Below are 15825 nucleotides of genomic sequence, written 5' to 3' on the forward strand. Positions count from 1 at the left end.
TGTGGGATGAACAACTTTATTACTGTTATCTCTATTCAGGTAGCAAATTAAGAAGTAGCCCATGTGCAGGGCTGCTGGTCAGCAGACAGGAACAGTCCACGGAGGAGGAGGAGCAACATGCTACAGGCCTGGGTGGCCAGGGACACACACGTGCTTGGCAGCAGCGTGGAGGTGAAAGTCCTCCACCATGCAGTGAGCCCACATGGGTCTGGCCACAGGGATGCAAGCAGGGTCCACTGCTGGGTTCCACTGGGGCATTGCAGCGCTCCGTCGGCAGCCGGGATCCCATGCCGGGAGCCGAGCAGAGTGGCTGTCCCCATGGGATCTCACAGCCAGAGGAAGCATTTTGAAGGGCGAGATCCCATCCTGAGCTAGTAAAACAGACATTTGGGCACTCGAGGACACTGGGTACGTGCATAGCCAAGAGGCCATGCAGAACGGGGTTTCCATTAAGGCGACAGACGGTGGGTTTCCCCCTGGGGGGGGGACTGCAGGGAGGGGACTGTGGGAAAGGGACCCTCTTCCAGCCCTGGCCCATCCCCTGGGGCAGATGACACACAGGGGACCAGGGGGATTTCCAGTACAGAAGCTGGGCATTCCCCCACTGCCGGGGGGTCTCAGCGCAGATCCTGCCCCGTGCCAGGGTGACACTGTGTGCTGCCAACCTACATCAGCAGGGATGGAGCCACGGGAGATGCTGCCAGTTGGACACAGTGCTTTGCGCTGCCCGCAGTCCCGGCAGGCTGCCAGGGAGATGGGGGACTTACTGGCTGACCTTTACAGTCAGTGCTCTAGCCTGGCTCACCCTGTGCACCCAGCCCTGAGGGTGGCATCCTTCTCCTGATGTCTGAAGAGCTGCAGAAATTTTGTGGGGCCTGGGGACAGCCAGCTCCAGCCCCTCTCCCGTTGCATGCTGAGAGCACACAGAGGTGTTTGTACACTGCAAGGCCACTCCAGTCCCAAGGGATGGAAAAGCTGGACATGACTCCGATAGAAAAGAGAGAGAGGGAAGCAGTAAAGAGAACTAGTGGTCTGTATTGCTGTGACCACCAAGATCCCTCTGTCCTGGCACCCCGTTGGCCCATGGGGAAGGACAGAGAAATTTGAGGAAGGCACAGGGGATCTCCTGCTGCCTCTGCTAGAACCTGGGCTTGGGGAGGAAGAGAGAAAGGCTGGGAGGAGTAGAGCCAACTGGGCTCGGCAGGGTGCCCTGGCAAGACTGGCTCAGCATCCAAAGGTGCTGAAGAAGGCATTGGCTTCCAGGAGCAGGCCCTTGGCATAGACACGCAGGGTGTAGAAGAGGGTGACGAAGTCCTGAGTGCTGAAGAGGGTGTCAGCCAGGGCGAAGGCGAGTGTGGAGGGGATGAAGCCCCGGCCGTACTCCACCATCCAGGTGCCCGCGCTCCACTGCACTGATGTGGCCTCTCCCGCCTGGTGCACGATGGTGTCTCCTGCCAACAAACACAACCAGAACGGCTCCCAGGAGCTGCCCCACATCATGCCCAAAGGGGAGACACCTGAGATTGGGACCTGCAAGGCTGAGCATCCCAACCCACCCCCAGCCTTGCTCACTTTTCTCTTACTGCCAGCCACTGAGGTGCTGGGATGTGTCTCTGGGGACATAAACTGCCCTATCCAGAGCTTTTGGCCAGCTTGAAGGAAGGGGCTTTATGACAGTGAGTGGCTTTGTCCCAAGGACATGGACGCAACCCACAGGGTGCTATGGCTACTGCACTTACCTGGATAGTAGATCTCACTTCTGGTGGTCCCCTCCTTCCACTGCCGGAATGTCCCAGAGATGACAGTGTCAGAAATATCTGCCCAGTACCGACCTATGGGAGGAAGGACAGCACTGGCTGAGCATGTCCCTGCCAGGGACAGTGCAGGAGCTCAGGTCTGAACCATGGAGCAGCTCTCCGGGGGTGAAGATGCCAAGCCCCAGGGCCTCAATACACCAAGAAGCGCAGACGGGTCTGTTACCCAGGCTGCCTGTGTGAACAGCCAGCCTGGGCTGCTTGGTGTCCTTAAGCCCCATCGTTTCCACCTTGTTTGGCATTTGCTTCCTGCTGAAGCACTGGGAGATGAGATGTCTGCCATTGCCTGCCAGCTGGATGCAGAGAGTCCTGGCCACACAGCATGTCATGCACAGGGACCCACAGGTGCTGCAGGACACCACGCAGGCTAGGCCCCACAAATTATTTTCCAGCATTGTCCACCCCATACAAGAAGTGAAGCAATGCCTGTGCCAGGCACACCACAGCCAGGGTAGCTGGACCCAAACAAGTGGAGTGGAAAGAGCTCACAGAACAACCCTGCCTCCCAGACCTGTCTCCCTGCTTACCTGAGTGGCCCCCGGTGTCAACAGCTGTCCCGAAGAGCAGCACGTACTCGGTGAGCGAGGCATGGAGCAGGCACATGGAGCCCATCCACCCGCCTGCATTCACAAACACCCACTGCAGGTCCTCATCTGGCAGGATGTGGCCTGGGTGCTTCTTTCGTAGCTCCACAATGATCTTGGAGAAAGCCAGCTCATGGTCTAGCCCTGCAGCAGCCAGAGTCACTGTAAGTCCCCGGCAGTGGAAAAGGTCTGCTGGCCACCCCCAGAATCCCCTGCACAGCCACAGGGTCTCAGCGCTCTCTTAGAGGGGTCTGCCTAGGGAAGATGTGTCCTCTCCCCAGCTTTCAGCCCGTTGACCCATCTCTATCGTCTCCCTGGATAGTGATAGAGAATAAACAGCACCAAGTGCTCCAGCCCTATAGCCCACCTCAGGTGATGGGCAATAGGGGGGTCCCAAGCAAGGTGACAGTGCCCCTGCCCTGGTGACATGCAGTCCCGACCCTACACCCTGTGACCTACAGGGACAGCTCTCCCTTCCAGCCCCAGCGAGGGGGCCACTTATGCCTCTGACTCACGTGGGGCTTGGTCGCCTGACCTGGCCCAGCCCAAGGACCGAGAGAACCGCCCCAGGCCCGGGTCCAGTCTCAACCGGGCTGGGTGACGCCTCTGTCCCGGTCCCCATCTCTCCTTTGCTTCAGCCCCATTTTCCACTCCGCTTCCCCCATTCTCCCTGTGGCTGTTCCCTGTACCGGTCCTATCCCGGTCCTGCTGCCCAGTCTCAGCCCCTGGCCCCTCCTTGACTCCAACTCCATTCCCCCCGTGATCCCGGCCCCCCTGTACCGGACTCGCCTTGGTCCCTCGCCCTCGACACGGCTCCCCTCTCCATCCCAGGCCGCCGCTCCCCGCCACGTCCCCGGTTCCGCCCCCCATCCCAAATCCCCATCGCCATACCCCCGTCCCTCCTCGCTTCCCCTCCCCGCCGCTACCCTCCCCGGTCCCCAGGGGCGGCCGCGTTACCCGCGTGGTGCCGGGCGAGCTGTGCGATCTCGGCGGGGGTGAACTCGTACCGCTTGGCCGCCAGCCATCCCCGCAGCACCTGCAGCACCAGCGCCAGCGCTCCCAGCGCCAGCCCGGCCCGCAGCGCCCGCCGCCCCCACGCCGCTCCCATGCCGCGCTCCGCCGCCCCCCCGGCACCGGGAGCGGGAGCGGGACCCGGCCCGGGACCGCCCCCGCCGCGGCCACGCCACGCACGGCCTGGGGCGGCTGCGCCGGCGCGGCGGGGCGGAGCGGGAGGCTGGAAGGGGCCGATCCCGCCGGGTTTCCGGGAGCGGGCAGGCATGGAGCCAGCGCCGGCAGGGCAGAAGGAGGGGGGCAGCCGCTTCCGCGCCAGCGGTACGGACGGGGCTGCTTTCCTCCCTCCCCTTCCTCCCTCCCTCCCTCCCTCCCTCCCTTTATCCGTCCGGACCCCCCAGTGGAGCGCAGCTCAGCCCCGGGAAGCGGGAGCTGCGGGAACCCTCCCTGCCTCGGGCGGGTGGCAGCGGACTGGGACAGGGAGGAAGGGGTGAAGCTGGGAAGGTTCAAAGTCTCTTGCATGTCCTCCTCTTGTGGGAGGTGAGTGTTTGTGTAACCCATCTGCAGGGGGATCTGCCCCCCCGCGTCCCTCTCTGACGCCCCGCTGCTCTCCCCTGCCCGCAGAGCACCAGCACGCTCGTTACAACCCTCTGCGGGACGACTGGGTGCTGGTATCGGCCCACCGGGTGAAACGCCCCTGGCAAGGGCAGCTGGAGAAGCCGCCCCCCGAGGACGTACCCCGCTGGGACCCCAAGAACCCCCTCTGTCCCGGGGCCACCCGGGCCAACGGCGAGGTACCACCAAGGGGCCCAGGGGTCCGGGCTCCCCCAACACCCTCTCCTATCCTGATCCCGTCTCTTGCCCCGGCAGGTGAACCCCCAGTACGAGGGCACTTTTGTCTTCCCAAATGACTTCCCTGCGCTGCAGCCTGATGCTCCAGAACCTGGTAACTTCTGGGGGTAGAATAGTCTGCTGGGGACCCCTAGACTTGGGTCTTGGAGGGGCTGCAAGGTGGCCTGGAGAGACATGGGTGCTGCCCCAGCACCTTCTCCCTCTCTACTCTCTGTTCTTCCCTAGATGACAGTGATCACCCCTTGTTCCGAGCTGCCCCAGCCAGGGGTGTGTGGTAAGTACCTCCATGGCTCCAGGGAATCTGGGACGCAGTTTGTCCAGAACTGTGAGGTGATGCTGGACTGAGCCTGCTCCCCTCTTGCAGTGCCTGTTCTGTGCACATCTGCACTATTTTGGGGTCATTCTGGAGGTCTTGTCACTGTCCCTTGTTCCACTGCACCCAGCAGGACTGTGAGGATCTCTGGAGATACCCACAGTCCCAGCCACATGTGTTTCCTCCACAGCAAGGTGATGTGCTTCCACCCCTGGTCAGACCTGACGCTGCCCCTCATGTCCCTGGCAGAGATCCGGACTGTCATCGATGCGTGGGCAGAGCTGGCGACCGACCTGGGTGCTTCCTACCCCTGGGTGCAGGTGTGGGACTGGTGGAGGCTGCTCTTTTCTGGCTGGAGGTGGGAGGCCAGTGCTGGGTACTCTGGCAGCACCAGGAGTTGGGAACATCTTAGTTGTGTGTGGGTCCCCTGTCCCTACGTTGTGCCTCGCTGAGCCTTTCCATGCGGGCGTGAGGCTCTGTTCCCCTGCGGATGCGCTTCCCTGCCTTGCTGGGGACACCACAGCAACTTGCAGTGGGGACCCTGCGGCCGGGACCTGCTGGCTGCACCTCTTCCTCTGCAGATCTTCGAGAACAAGGGAGCGATGATGGGCTGCTCCAACCCGCATCCCCACTGTCAGGTGAGGCTGTCCAATCTGTCACCTGGCTAAACCGTGAGTCCTTGTCGGCGACCCTACAACAAACCCCCGGGGGAAGATGAGAACGGCAATTCCCCCCCCTCCTCCATGCAGTGAGGAGACCCCATGCCTGTCCAGTTACCACCTCTCTCGGAGGCACTGTCGCTTGTGGCTGCCGTAATCTGGACTCTCCACCTGGTGGCAGCAGGGACCTGCAGATGAGCAACGTGACTGGGGGTACCCCTGCAAAGGCGGGTGCGAGTCCCTCAGCCCCGTGTCCCAATGTGCTTCCCAGGTGTGGGCCAGCAGCTTCCTCCCGAACGAGGCGCGCCTGGAGGACCGGACCCAGCGTGAGCACCTGAGCCAGCATGGTGTGCCCATGCTGCTGGAGTACGCTGAGCAGGAGGCTCGCCGAAAGGTCAGGACATGGTTGTTGTCCATATCCCCTCCCTGGCAGCTGGATATGTGCCCCAGCCCCCAAGAGCTGGGCCCCAGGAGTGCCCTGGGGCGTTGGGATTGCATAATTCCCCATCAAGCACCACGTCCTGCAGGAAAGGCTGGTGGTGGAGAATGCGGACTGGCTGGTCGTGGTGCCGTACTGGGCCACCTGGCCCTATCAGACCCTGCTGCTGCCCCGCCGCCATGTCTGCCGCCTCCAGGACCTCAGAGAGGGCGAGAGGGACAGTGAGTGGCTCTGATCCTTGTTAGCCCCTGTCTCATGTCCTTTGGGCTTTGACCTTCATTAGGAGGTGGCTCTGTGGCAGCTGTGCTGGTGCTGGAGGGTCCATGTATGTCCCCTTGGGGTGCGAGGCCACTGGGTTTGGCTGAGGAGGGAACTGATACCCCTGTTTTCCTGGGATAAAAGCTTAGTGTCCAGGCACAGGCAGTACTGCAGGTGAGAATAGAGTCCTTTTTGGAGTGATGGTGCCTCCCTACTTTTGAGGGAACTCCTGTGGTGTTGCTTGTGCTGTCTGCATGGATGGAGAGAGCATCAACTACCAAGTGCAACCCTCTTGCCTGTCACCGATGTCCACCCAGGGAGAGGTGCTGAGGGTTACACGCCTCATTGCCTGGCATGATGCCTGCCCTCGGAGGGGTTTGGCCAGCTCAGGGTGGCACTCTTCTGCAGGCCTGGCCTCCATCATGAAGAGGCTGCTCATCAAGTATGACAACCTCTTTGAAGTCTCCTTCCCCTACTCCATGGGCTGGCACGGTGAGTGGCGTGGCTGGGGGACCCTCACAATCCCCTCACTCTCATCCCTGTCCCCTTCCCGCGGCTCACGCAGCACCTACACCTGCGGCAGGAGCCCCCACAGGCCCCCACCTGGAGGAGGACTGCAGGCACTGGCAGCTCCACGCCCACTACTATCCCCCACTGCTGCGCTCTGCCACTGTCCGCAAGTTCATGGTGGGATATGAGATGCTGGCGCAGGCACAGAGGGACCTCACCCCTGAGCAGGTGAGTGCAGCTCGCGGGGATTGGGGGAACCAGGGAGTCCTGTGCCAGGGCTGTTCCTGGGACCAGCCACTGGCTGCCCTTTGTGCTGTGCCCTGCAGGCAGCTGAGCGCCTGAGGAGCCTCCCTGAGGTGCACTACAAAGAAGGGGACAAGGAGATGTGATGGGGAACAGCAGAGCCGGTCCTCATATGTGAGTGTGAGGGGAAACCTTACCCCATTTTATGGCTAGAATGGAGGTCGTAGCCGGGTGAGGAGGTTTCTCCCAGGTAACAAGTGATAGGACAAGAGGAAACAGCCTCAAGTTGTGCCAGGTGAAGTTTAGATTGGATGTTGGGGAAAATTTGCTGAAAGGTTGGTCAGGCACTGAAACAGGCTGCCCAGGAAAGTGATGGAATCACCATCCCTGGAAGTGTTCAAAAACATGGAGATGTGGCGCTTGGGGATGTGGTTTAGTAGTGGCCTTGGCAATGCTGGGTTAATGGTAGAGGACTGTGATTCTATGTGCTTGGTAAGGCCAGGAGCCAACTGGCAGTGGTGAGAGCTGAGGCCTGGGAACTCCTTGTGATCTTGTGAAGCCTTGTGACCCCTCTCAGCTCCCAGATTCTCCTGAGCCTTGTCACGGCTGGGCTGGGTTTTGGGACTGATTTACTTGTTCAGGTACTCCAGGCCTAATCCTGTGGCATCCTCAATAGGTGGTGCTGTTCCTTGTCTCCTTCACCATCCTGGCTCTGTCTGTGCCTCCACAGCGTGCTCCTACCACCACCAAAGGGCTTGCACTCCTTACCAGTCCAGTCTCACTGGTGGGATTGGGAGTTCTTCCTTCCCTGTGGAGGGACATACCGGACAATACCCCAACCTCGGACAATAAAATCTGGAAACAAAAGTCCCTCTGCTTGTGCCCTCGTGGCTCTCAGTCCTGGGTGGGAGGTTTAGGGTCTCTAGTGGGGACCCCCAACTGTTGGGGGGTGGGTAACACTGGTGGCTGCAGGAGATGTACTGGCACCCCCATGCCTCTTATTCCTGGTCCTGCCTCTGTGCTGCCTCCTCTTCCTCCATGGGGGGAGCTCTGAGTCTGTCTCTGAGTGCTGCAGGCTTGGGGAGGAGTGGGAAGCAGAGAGGAATGGATGTAGACCAAGGCTTAGCGAGCTCCTGGGAGAGGACTGAGTCCTGGCTAACTCACTGCATGGAAGCTGCTGGCTGGAATGGTCAGCCCTGGAGCTGTTCCTCTTCATCCTCTGCCTGGGACTGCTGGCCTGCAGCCCTCATGGTGCCTGCTGTGAGTGCTGGGGCTGCCGGGATGCAGCCAGGCACTGGTGGGTCAGCTGTCTTCGTGGTGCTGTTGCTGCCCCCTTTATCCTTCCCTGTGGCTGCACGTGGTGTGGGATAGCAGCATCCTGGTCCCTGAGCTGAGGGATGCTGCATTCACCTGTCTGTGCTCTCCTCCCTTGCAGCCCTTCCCTCCAGGAAAGCCCCAGGGCTGTGCAGGGGTAGATTGTGGACAGTGATGCCACCACAGCTGACGTGGGGGAGGATGCTGTGCTGTGTACTATCATGTCTTTGCACAAATAGTTTTTATTTGTCACTAAAGAACCGTTCTCGCAACTCTCTAATGAGACCCCTACCATTGTCAAGTCTGTAAGTGAGCTCCTGAGAGCTGGAGGTACATTGCAAGGAGAGAAATGCTCTCCTCCTACCTACAACACAAGAGTTTGTGAGGAGGGCTGTGTTCCCTCTGACCCACCTGTGCATCCCTGTCCATGGGGCTGGGGGAGGCAGAAAGGCACTGAAAGCCACTGGCTGGGAGGCTGGATGCTCTTCTACGTGCTGGTCCTGTCCTTCTGCCTGGATTTCCCCATCCCTGAATCCACAAAGCATCCCAAACTGACCTCATGGCTCCCCAGGTGCCCCAGGGTTTTGGGGAGGAGCTGGAGCCATCATTGTACACAACGCCCCTGCGCACGGTATAGGGGTTGCCCGGCTCGGAATCTGACCTCTTGCAGAGTGATTCCTTCTCTCCTGGGACGAGCAGTGTCCGTTTGGGCTCTGCGACCCACCCGATCGCAGCCCCTCGTCCCTTATCATTGCAACCAGTGCCTGCATGCCAACCTCTGAATTACCACGCGTGCCTCCAGGGTCCTGGGAAAGCGGCAACAAATTGGTTTAAATGTGGCAATCCAGATTGGGGTAATTAGCCGCTGAACCGGTTGTAACGAAGCTCGTCATCTCCCTGCACGCGCAGTTAGCTCTGATTTAATAGCCCGCCGGCTCCCAGGCCGGGCTGCCGCGCCTCGGCCCGGGGCCGTAAATGAAACTCGCAGTTAAGTCAAGCGGTATTAAACTTTACAGTCGCCGTCTTTAGAAACGAGGCTCTCTCCAGTAAATCAGAGCAAGTGCGATTGTAAATATCGAGGCAGGATCCATATTGCTTAATTAAACAGCAGCTAATGAACAGCCCGTTTGTTGTGTTGTGATTTAGGGCGGAGGCTGGGGAGGCAGTACGTGCCGAGGAGTGCCGGTTTCGGGATGCCCTCTGCTGCCGGTAGTGGCTCCTGTAGTTCAGCTGCTGCTAAAAAAGTGTCTGAGATGGCCTGAGAATTGATTTTATTTTTTTTAAATAAAAATTAAACACCTCCTCTCAAATCTGAAAAACTCAGGGTGGAAGCCAGCAGCAGTTAGAGGAGGAGCAGGGGATACAGCCAGATGTGAGAGCAGGGCTATACTGAGCTTCCCACTTCCTCCCAACAGGTCCACCTGCTCTTGCCCTGATATTTTTAGCTTGTGCATGGAGGTGTGAAAGGCTGGAAGGGAGCAATGAAGCTTTCCTATAGCACAAGGAGGCATCAGTCTGGTGCAAACAGAGCTACCGTGGATGGAAGGGCATTGCAATTCATAGGAACCATTGCTGGTGTGCTGCAGAGCCCCAAAGCCTTTTACATTTTAGTGGTTACAGTCCAGTTGTAATTAAAAAGTGATTTAGGGCAGAGAGATTAAAAAGTCTAGCTGGGTGAGGGATGGGGGAGTGGAGGGGCTGTGGGGTACCCAGCTGTTGCTCTTGACCTGGGAGCATCAAAGGGAAACTGAGGCCTGTTGGGATTCCCTGTAGGAACTGGGTTTCTCAATGCCGTTCTGTTTCTGCAGGGTAGCTGTCAGAGATCCTGGGCGTCCCTGTGACTGGGTAATCCTTTTCCTGACTCCACATCCCCCAGCATCTGCAATTCCTGCCCTGAGCTGCTCTGGAGGAGTGAGCAGGGTGGGGGATGGGGAGAGCAAGAGGAGCTAAGGCTAAGCTCAAGCATGGAGTTAATGAATTAAAAACACATCAAGGTCCCTTGGAGGTGTTTGCACCCTCTGTGGTGCGTTAATAGGTCTGTGAGGGATTAGAAAAGGGATGCAGTGCTTCTGCACTGGGCTGGCACATCCCATGCTCTGCAAGGAGCAAAGGATAAGTCCAGTGGAGAATGTGGAGATGTAGAGATGCTTGAGGGGGTATGGCCAGGAATTTATTCTCATTTTAATTCCATTTTCTGATGCCACTGAAAGAAATGGGTCAATCTGCCAAGGGACATGGCTTTCCCAAAGCTCCTGGGGTTTTGTCTCGAGAGAGACAAGCCAGTGTGCTTGCACAAGTTGTAGCAGTGGCTGTCTCCATCATAATTCCTGTCCTGCATGTTTGGGAGACCCAGAGCACCCCGAGCTCTGACACTGAAACCTTCTGCGGACACAGTTGAGTCCTGGGATGCTGGTCTGGGATGCTGCCCTAGTGCACAGGCACCATTGGAATGAGCACTTAATGGTAGAGGCAAGTGCTGGAGGCAGGTACATGGCCTTTGGTTACATGTCCATGTCCTTGGCAGCTGCCAAAGGCTGCAGAGCTGCAGACATGCTGCAGATCCCGAGTCCCCAGTCCTGCCTACCCCTCTTCCTCTCCTCCCTGCTTTCCAGTGCAGGTGAGACAATAATATTGAACAAAAGAAGTTAATCTGTGACCAGAGTGTTTTAATCAGAAAAAAAAGTTATGAGTCCAAGCCTGCTGGCTCCTGCCAAAGTGCAGTTTTACTGTTCCTCCTGGTACCAGGTTTATGGCTGTCATTTCATTCCAGTTTTACTGTTGTTTTTGCCCTTATCGTTGAGTTTCTCCTTGCCTGCTGCTGCCTGAAACTGAGTGGGGGTTTTGTCAATGCATTAGGGAAGAAATCAGGGAATTTTCGGGGGGAAGAAGAGAAGGAAAGGGAGGAAGAGAGGAAAGATGAAAGGAAGGAAGAAATGGAGGAAGGGAGAGAAAAAGGAGGAATTGGGAGGGTGGGAAATAGAAAGGGAGAGAAGGCTAAATCCTTCCCATTTCTATCTAAAAGACACCACCAGGCCCTTATAATGAAAACAATTAAAAATTTTAAGCAGATGCTAAACACTCTGATGCCCTGCAGCAGAGAGCTCAGTGCAGTGGGGAGATCTGCTGTGCCAGGAGAACGCCAGAAGAATGAAAAGCAAAACCCAGATCTCTTCTAAATTTTGTCTTAGCTGGACATGCGGGAGCACGGGAGCAACTGGGCCAGCAGACAGCACCCGTCTTGTCCTGGGCCATGTGGTGCATCTGTCCTGGGCTTGGCAGCTGCCTTGGCAGAGCCTTTCCAAAGGGTTGAGACCAGCAGGAAACAATTTTGGAGGTGACTTGCTCACATCTTAGACAGCTGATGGTCACTGACTACACCCTGCAATGCATTTTCAGAGCCTTTGGGGACCATGTGTTGTGGGAGGGCTGCTGGTCCCAGGTGGACACAGTGAAATGTCTGGATGCTGCCTGCCAAGCTCTGCATGGACTTTAGGACAGCAGCCCCAGGGGTGGAATTTAGCTTGTTAATCATCTGATACATGCAGGTAATTAAATACTATCACACTGCAACATCCATTTGGTCACTAAGCGATGGCTTCCCCCAGTTCCCTCCAAATTTCCTGCTTGCCTGGGTTTGGGGAGGTACCTTGGGGCTCAAGTCGTGCCGATGGGGACCTGGTACTGCGTGTTGTTGGAGCCTCTCTCCCATCCTGGAACCCCATCCTGAAGTCAATGGCCTCTGTTTAGAGCAAAAGAAACCCCAGGAGGGTCCAGATTCCTGCTGGATTCAACCCAAACACAACTAGCTGGGGAGAGAGAGGAGCAGGCGTGGATGGGAGGGCAGGGGACTGGTCTGAGCTGGGGTCAGCCAAAATGCTTGACCACAAGAGGAGGTTACCCACCTGCAGTGGATATGCTGGAAGAAGGGAGGAGCCCTTGCAGCACCCAGGATCTGGCATGGCTGAAATTGGGCACCCTGCACACCCCTGCTGCTGGAGCCAGCTGTGCGAGCTCACAAACATCTGTGCCTGCCCCAAAGGAAGGATCCTCCTTCATCCTGACGTTCCAGAGAAGGAATCTGTAAATATTTTGCTAATTATCATCAGCAATACCGGGGAGTCTGCTACAAAGCTCTGGGGGCAGGGAGACATTGTAACACCAGGATGGAGCCGGGGTGGAAAATCATCCCCTGGGGTTTGACTGGGCATGAGGTGACTCCTGGCAGAGGCAGAGCCCTTGGGAGAGGGGAGGAAGTGGAGAGATACTAATTAGATGCTAATAAGAAAGTAATTAGTAGGTCTCCAGCCTTGCCAGTGCCCTTGGGCTCCCCTGCCCGGCTCCAAGCCAAACCACCTGCTTCAGCGTCCCCAGAGTGGCTTAAGCCCCACAGGGGACGGCCGGAGCGGGGATGAACCAGCTGCTGCTCCCCACGCACACTGACATGCCTGACCACAACAAAATGCCCTCATAAATTGCCCTCGTGAAACAAAACTTGACAAATAAAAGCCGAAAGTCCATCTGCAGCCTGTTTGCTTTTGGTGTTTAATACGTCCCTTGGTTTGCTTGCATTTGTGTGTAGCTCATGGCAGCTCCTCCGCTCCCTCATGGCTACGTGCTTGGGACGGGAGATAGGACTCCTGGGCTGCCTGTGCTGTCCCTGAGGGCAAAGTGCTACCCCTCCTCATGCCTCAGGTTCCCCATGCCTCAAATAGGATAAATTACACAGAGACCTGGCCCCATCAGCTGGCCAAGATGCCTCTGGGCTTTAAGAGGATCCTTGGGACACCCGCAGTGTGACACCTTTAGGGTGCCTCCAGCTTAGATGTGGCTACCTCCCATCTGGCACAGGTCTTGCAGATATGAGAAAAATGTTTCCCAGCCCCAAAACAACACCGTGCGGCAAACCCCTGGGTTAGTGCATCCAAACTGCTGGCTCACTATTTAATTAACACAATAAAAAAAAAATTAAAATTAAATGTTTAATTCTCACGTGGGCAACAAACAGAAAGAGTGCAAAGCCAGGATGGCTCCCCAGGATGCCAGCTTGATTTTTAACCTTTCCCATCCCACTTTCAATTTCCCCTTGGGATCAGAGATCATCAAAAATCATCTATTCTGGTTGCAGCTACTTCCACTGCTCTTTTGTAATAGCAGGACCCTGTTCCATCACAGTCCAGCAGGTCACCTCAGAAGTAGCTGACACATCGGCACAGGAGAAATGATTCCCAGCCTCTGCTGGGGTCTAAAATTTCCCCCCCACCCCCAAAAGGACTAGCCGATGCATCAAGAACTTGGAATGATTATGATAAAACCTGCGGGACACCAAGGGCATCACTATGATTTGTGCTGTCTAAATGTTAATCAGAATAATAATGCCTATTGAGACAGCTGTTTTAAAAGGCTGTGATGTCGGAGTAAAAATTCCAATAAAATTCTATTAGCCCTTCCTCGTTACACTAATGGTGCCTGCTGCTAAAAGCCCCCTGCTATAGACACCCGTATTAATGGGCTTATTACAGGAAATAAAATCTGAGGCTGAACATTACAGTGAAGCCTGATTAATTCAGCAAGGTAATCTTTTTTTTTCTTCCCCCTCCTCTCTGCCTTTTCTTTTTCTCCCCCCCTTTATTTAATGAATATGCTTCTTGAAGTGCCAACTTCTGAGCTTTGCGTGGAGTTTGGGGATGATTTTAAACTGATCTCATTCACAATGAGATGAATCTTTGTTCTGGTTCCTGGTGCAAATGGGGGGAAAGGCTTCTCAGATATCTCCATCAAACCAGGAAAGAGGAAAAGCAGCCAGGTTAGAAGTGAAGATGTTAGGAAGGGGGGAATATCGGATATCCCATGGATGGTCCTGGAGTGGCAGCTCTTGTGCTGGAACACCCCGTTGCTTGTCCCCACACAAGTGCATGGTGACATTGGACAAGGTGAAGCTGCTGGGGGGCAAACAGCAGCTTCTCTCAGCTGCTCCCTCCCATCCTTTCTTGTCCTGATTTCTCCTCTTCTGCTGTCACCCCCATCCCTGCAGGAAGGTCTGCCCAGGTCTCAAGGCACTACATCCAGGTTTGCAGGTGCTATCCCAAACCCAGTGTGGTGTCACCCAGCGAGGCTGGCACCCTCAGCACACGCTGAGAGGCAGAAACACACCAGCAGACACACCACTATTCATCCATGCTATAAATAACTCCCATAAAAATCCTCTTCCTAGCCTTTTGTGTTCAGCCAAACCCTGCCAATGGGAAAGGAGACGGCATCTATTTTATGGGCGGCTGGAAGCCGGCTTTGCATTTTTCTGGCTCATGTAATCCCACAGGTACCCTTGTTTCTTTTCTTTTTTAACAGCCTTTTGATTCATGTTCCTCCGAGCCAAGTTTAATTATGGCTTCAGCTCCCACTGCCCAGGGAGGGAAAGGGGAGAGGGCAACCCTGCCAGCCTATGCAAGGACACGGGGCACAGGGCAAGAGGGAGGGGGGGGGAGGGGAGAAGGGGAGGGAAGGGAGGACAGAGTGAAGGAGGGAAAGCAGGAAGGAGCAGGCAGGCAGGCTGTAAAGAAGGAAGGGAAAAGGAAAAGGAAAAGGAAAAGGAAAAGGAAAAGGAAAAGGAAAAGGAAAAGGAAAAGGAAAAGGAAAAGGAAAAGGAAAAGGAAAAGGAAAAGGAAAAGGAAAGTGCAGCACAGGACTGTGCCCATCCTGAGAAGCCCAGGGTAGTGTCCAGGTCCCAGCTTGGGTAATGACTGCATTTAGTAATCTAGCTAATTTTTTTAATTAACCTCAGCAAGAAGCTGTGAACACCATGAGCTTGTGGAGTGGTCAGGAGATACTGGGCGATGGGCTAGCAAAGTCTGTAATTCCTTGATCTTAATTCCACATGGATATGTTGCAGTCATAGCCTTCAAGTTAAGCATGGGGCAAACACACTACATGCTGGTAACAATTTAATTATAGTGTAGGGGAGTTGAATGTCAGTGGAAAGAAAAAGGTGGTGGGATTGCACAGACCCTGCCAAGCAATGCTTAGGAGTCTGCAGTTGGGTCTGGAGTTGAGGTTTCCCTCTGGGGATCTGTGGCCTCGGTGCCTTGGGAAATGTGGTGTCCTTGGACTGGGGATGGCTGGAGATTTTCCCCCCACCCCACCTGTTCCACCTGTGCCTGTCAATTCAATCACCCAATTCACAGCAGCAATCTCTTCTCCCTCATATAATAACACAACCAGTGCTCACTTAATTACCTACCTGCCCTAAAAATAAGAATACCTTCAACATCCTTAGTCCCTCAGACCTCTCTGGGTAGGTTCTTTGTGTGATCACCTCCCCTTTGCACCCTTATTGGCACCATCTGGCAGTGAAGGTGAGGATCCGCATGGGAAACCCTGTGACCGGGACAACACTGGTGAGTGGGAAGAGGAGGAAAAAGCATACAGAAGGAAGAAAAAAAAAGGTGAAGAAATCAATTTAGTTGCAATAAAGCCTCTTACTGTATTAACTGCTAATCCAGAAATACACAAACACACAGAGGGAGTCCTTGGAATAAAGGCATTTAATTAAGCTGTTTGCTTGAAGTTGGCTCTGAAAGGTCTGGCACGATGGAGGAACAGGCACAGCTGGACCCTGGGGAGATGCTTGCTGGGGCCTTCCCCCTTGGTTCAAGGCCGTGGAACAGTGCTGTCCCCTCCATGAGGACACAGCCTACCCTCCAACCACATCTGAGCTTCCCTTTGCTGGTTGAGGAGAATATCTCCTGGCTCCCCGGGGATGCTGAGAAGCTGACTTTTCGTGATGTTTCCCATCCAGCTGGGGTAGGAACTGTTGGCATTGCAGGACCATTTG

General features: G+C 55.9%; 2 protein-coding genes across 3 annotated transcripts; one reads left to right on the plus strand and one right to left on the minus strand.

The window, feature by feature from the left end:
• SIGMAR1 (sigma non-opioid intracellular receptor 1) lies at positions 1–3712 on the minus strand. Its single transcript, XM_027722255.2, is given in 6 exon segments — positions 1–1451; positions 1740–1832; positions 2342–2542; positions 3356–3524; positions 3527–3595; positions 3597–3712. Coding segments are annotated over 6 exon segments (840 nt in total). The 5' UTR covers positions 3678–3712; the 3' UTR covers positions 1–1224.
• On the plus strand, positions 3633–9116 carry GALT (galactose-1-phosphate uridylyltransferase). Of its 2 annotated transcripts, XM_027722273.2 has the most exons (12): positions 3633–3730; positions 4034–4203; positions 4280–4355; positions 4487–4535; positions 4765–4894; positions 5156–5212; positions 5505–5627; positions 5761–5893; positions 6339–6422; positions 6514–6668; positions 6767–6857; positions 7360–9116. In XM_027722273.2, the coding sequence occupies exons 1-11, from the start codon at positions 3676–3678 to the stop codon at positions 6827–6829; spliced, it is 1095 nt and encodes a 364-aa protein (XP_027578074.1). In that variant the 5' UTR covers positions 3633–3675; the 3' UTR covers positions 6830–6857; positions 7360–9116. The 2 variants fall into 2 exon arrangements, with proteins under 2 accessions (XP_027578074.1, XP_039238583.1); XM_039382649.1 differs by lacking the exon at positions 5156–5212.
• The last annotated feature ends 6709 nt before the right edge of the window (positions 9117–15825 follow it).

This window comes from Pipra filicauda, unplaced genomic scaffold, assembly GCF_003945595.2.
Source record: "Pipra filicauda isolate LSUMZ 115617 unplaced genomic scaffold, ASM394559v2 scaffold278_size1010298_pilon, whole genome shotgun sequence".
Taxonomy (NCBI): Eukaryota; Metazoa; Chordata; class Aves; order Passeriformes; family Pipridae; genus Pipra; species Pipra filicauda.

Coding starts and splice junctions, on each gene's coding strand:
- GALT (XM_027722273.2), top strand. CDS start 3,676: ATGGAGCCAGCGCCGGCAGGGCAGAAGGAGGGGGGCAGCCGCTTCCGC. Junction 6,423..6,513: donor CTACTCCATGGGCTGGCACG/GTGAGTGGCGTG, acceptor CACCTGCGGCAG/GAGCCCCCACAGGCCCCCAC. Junction 6,669..6,766: donor GGGACCTCACCCCTGAGCAG/GTGAGTGCAGCT, acceptor TGTGCCCTGCAG/GCAGCTGAGCGCCTGAGGAG.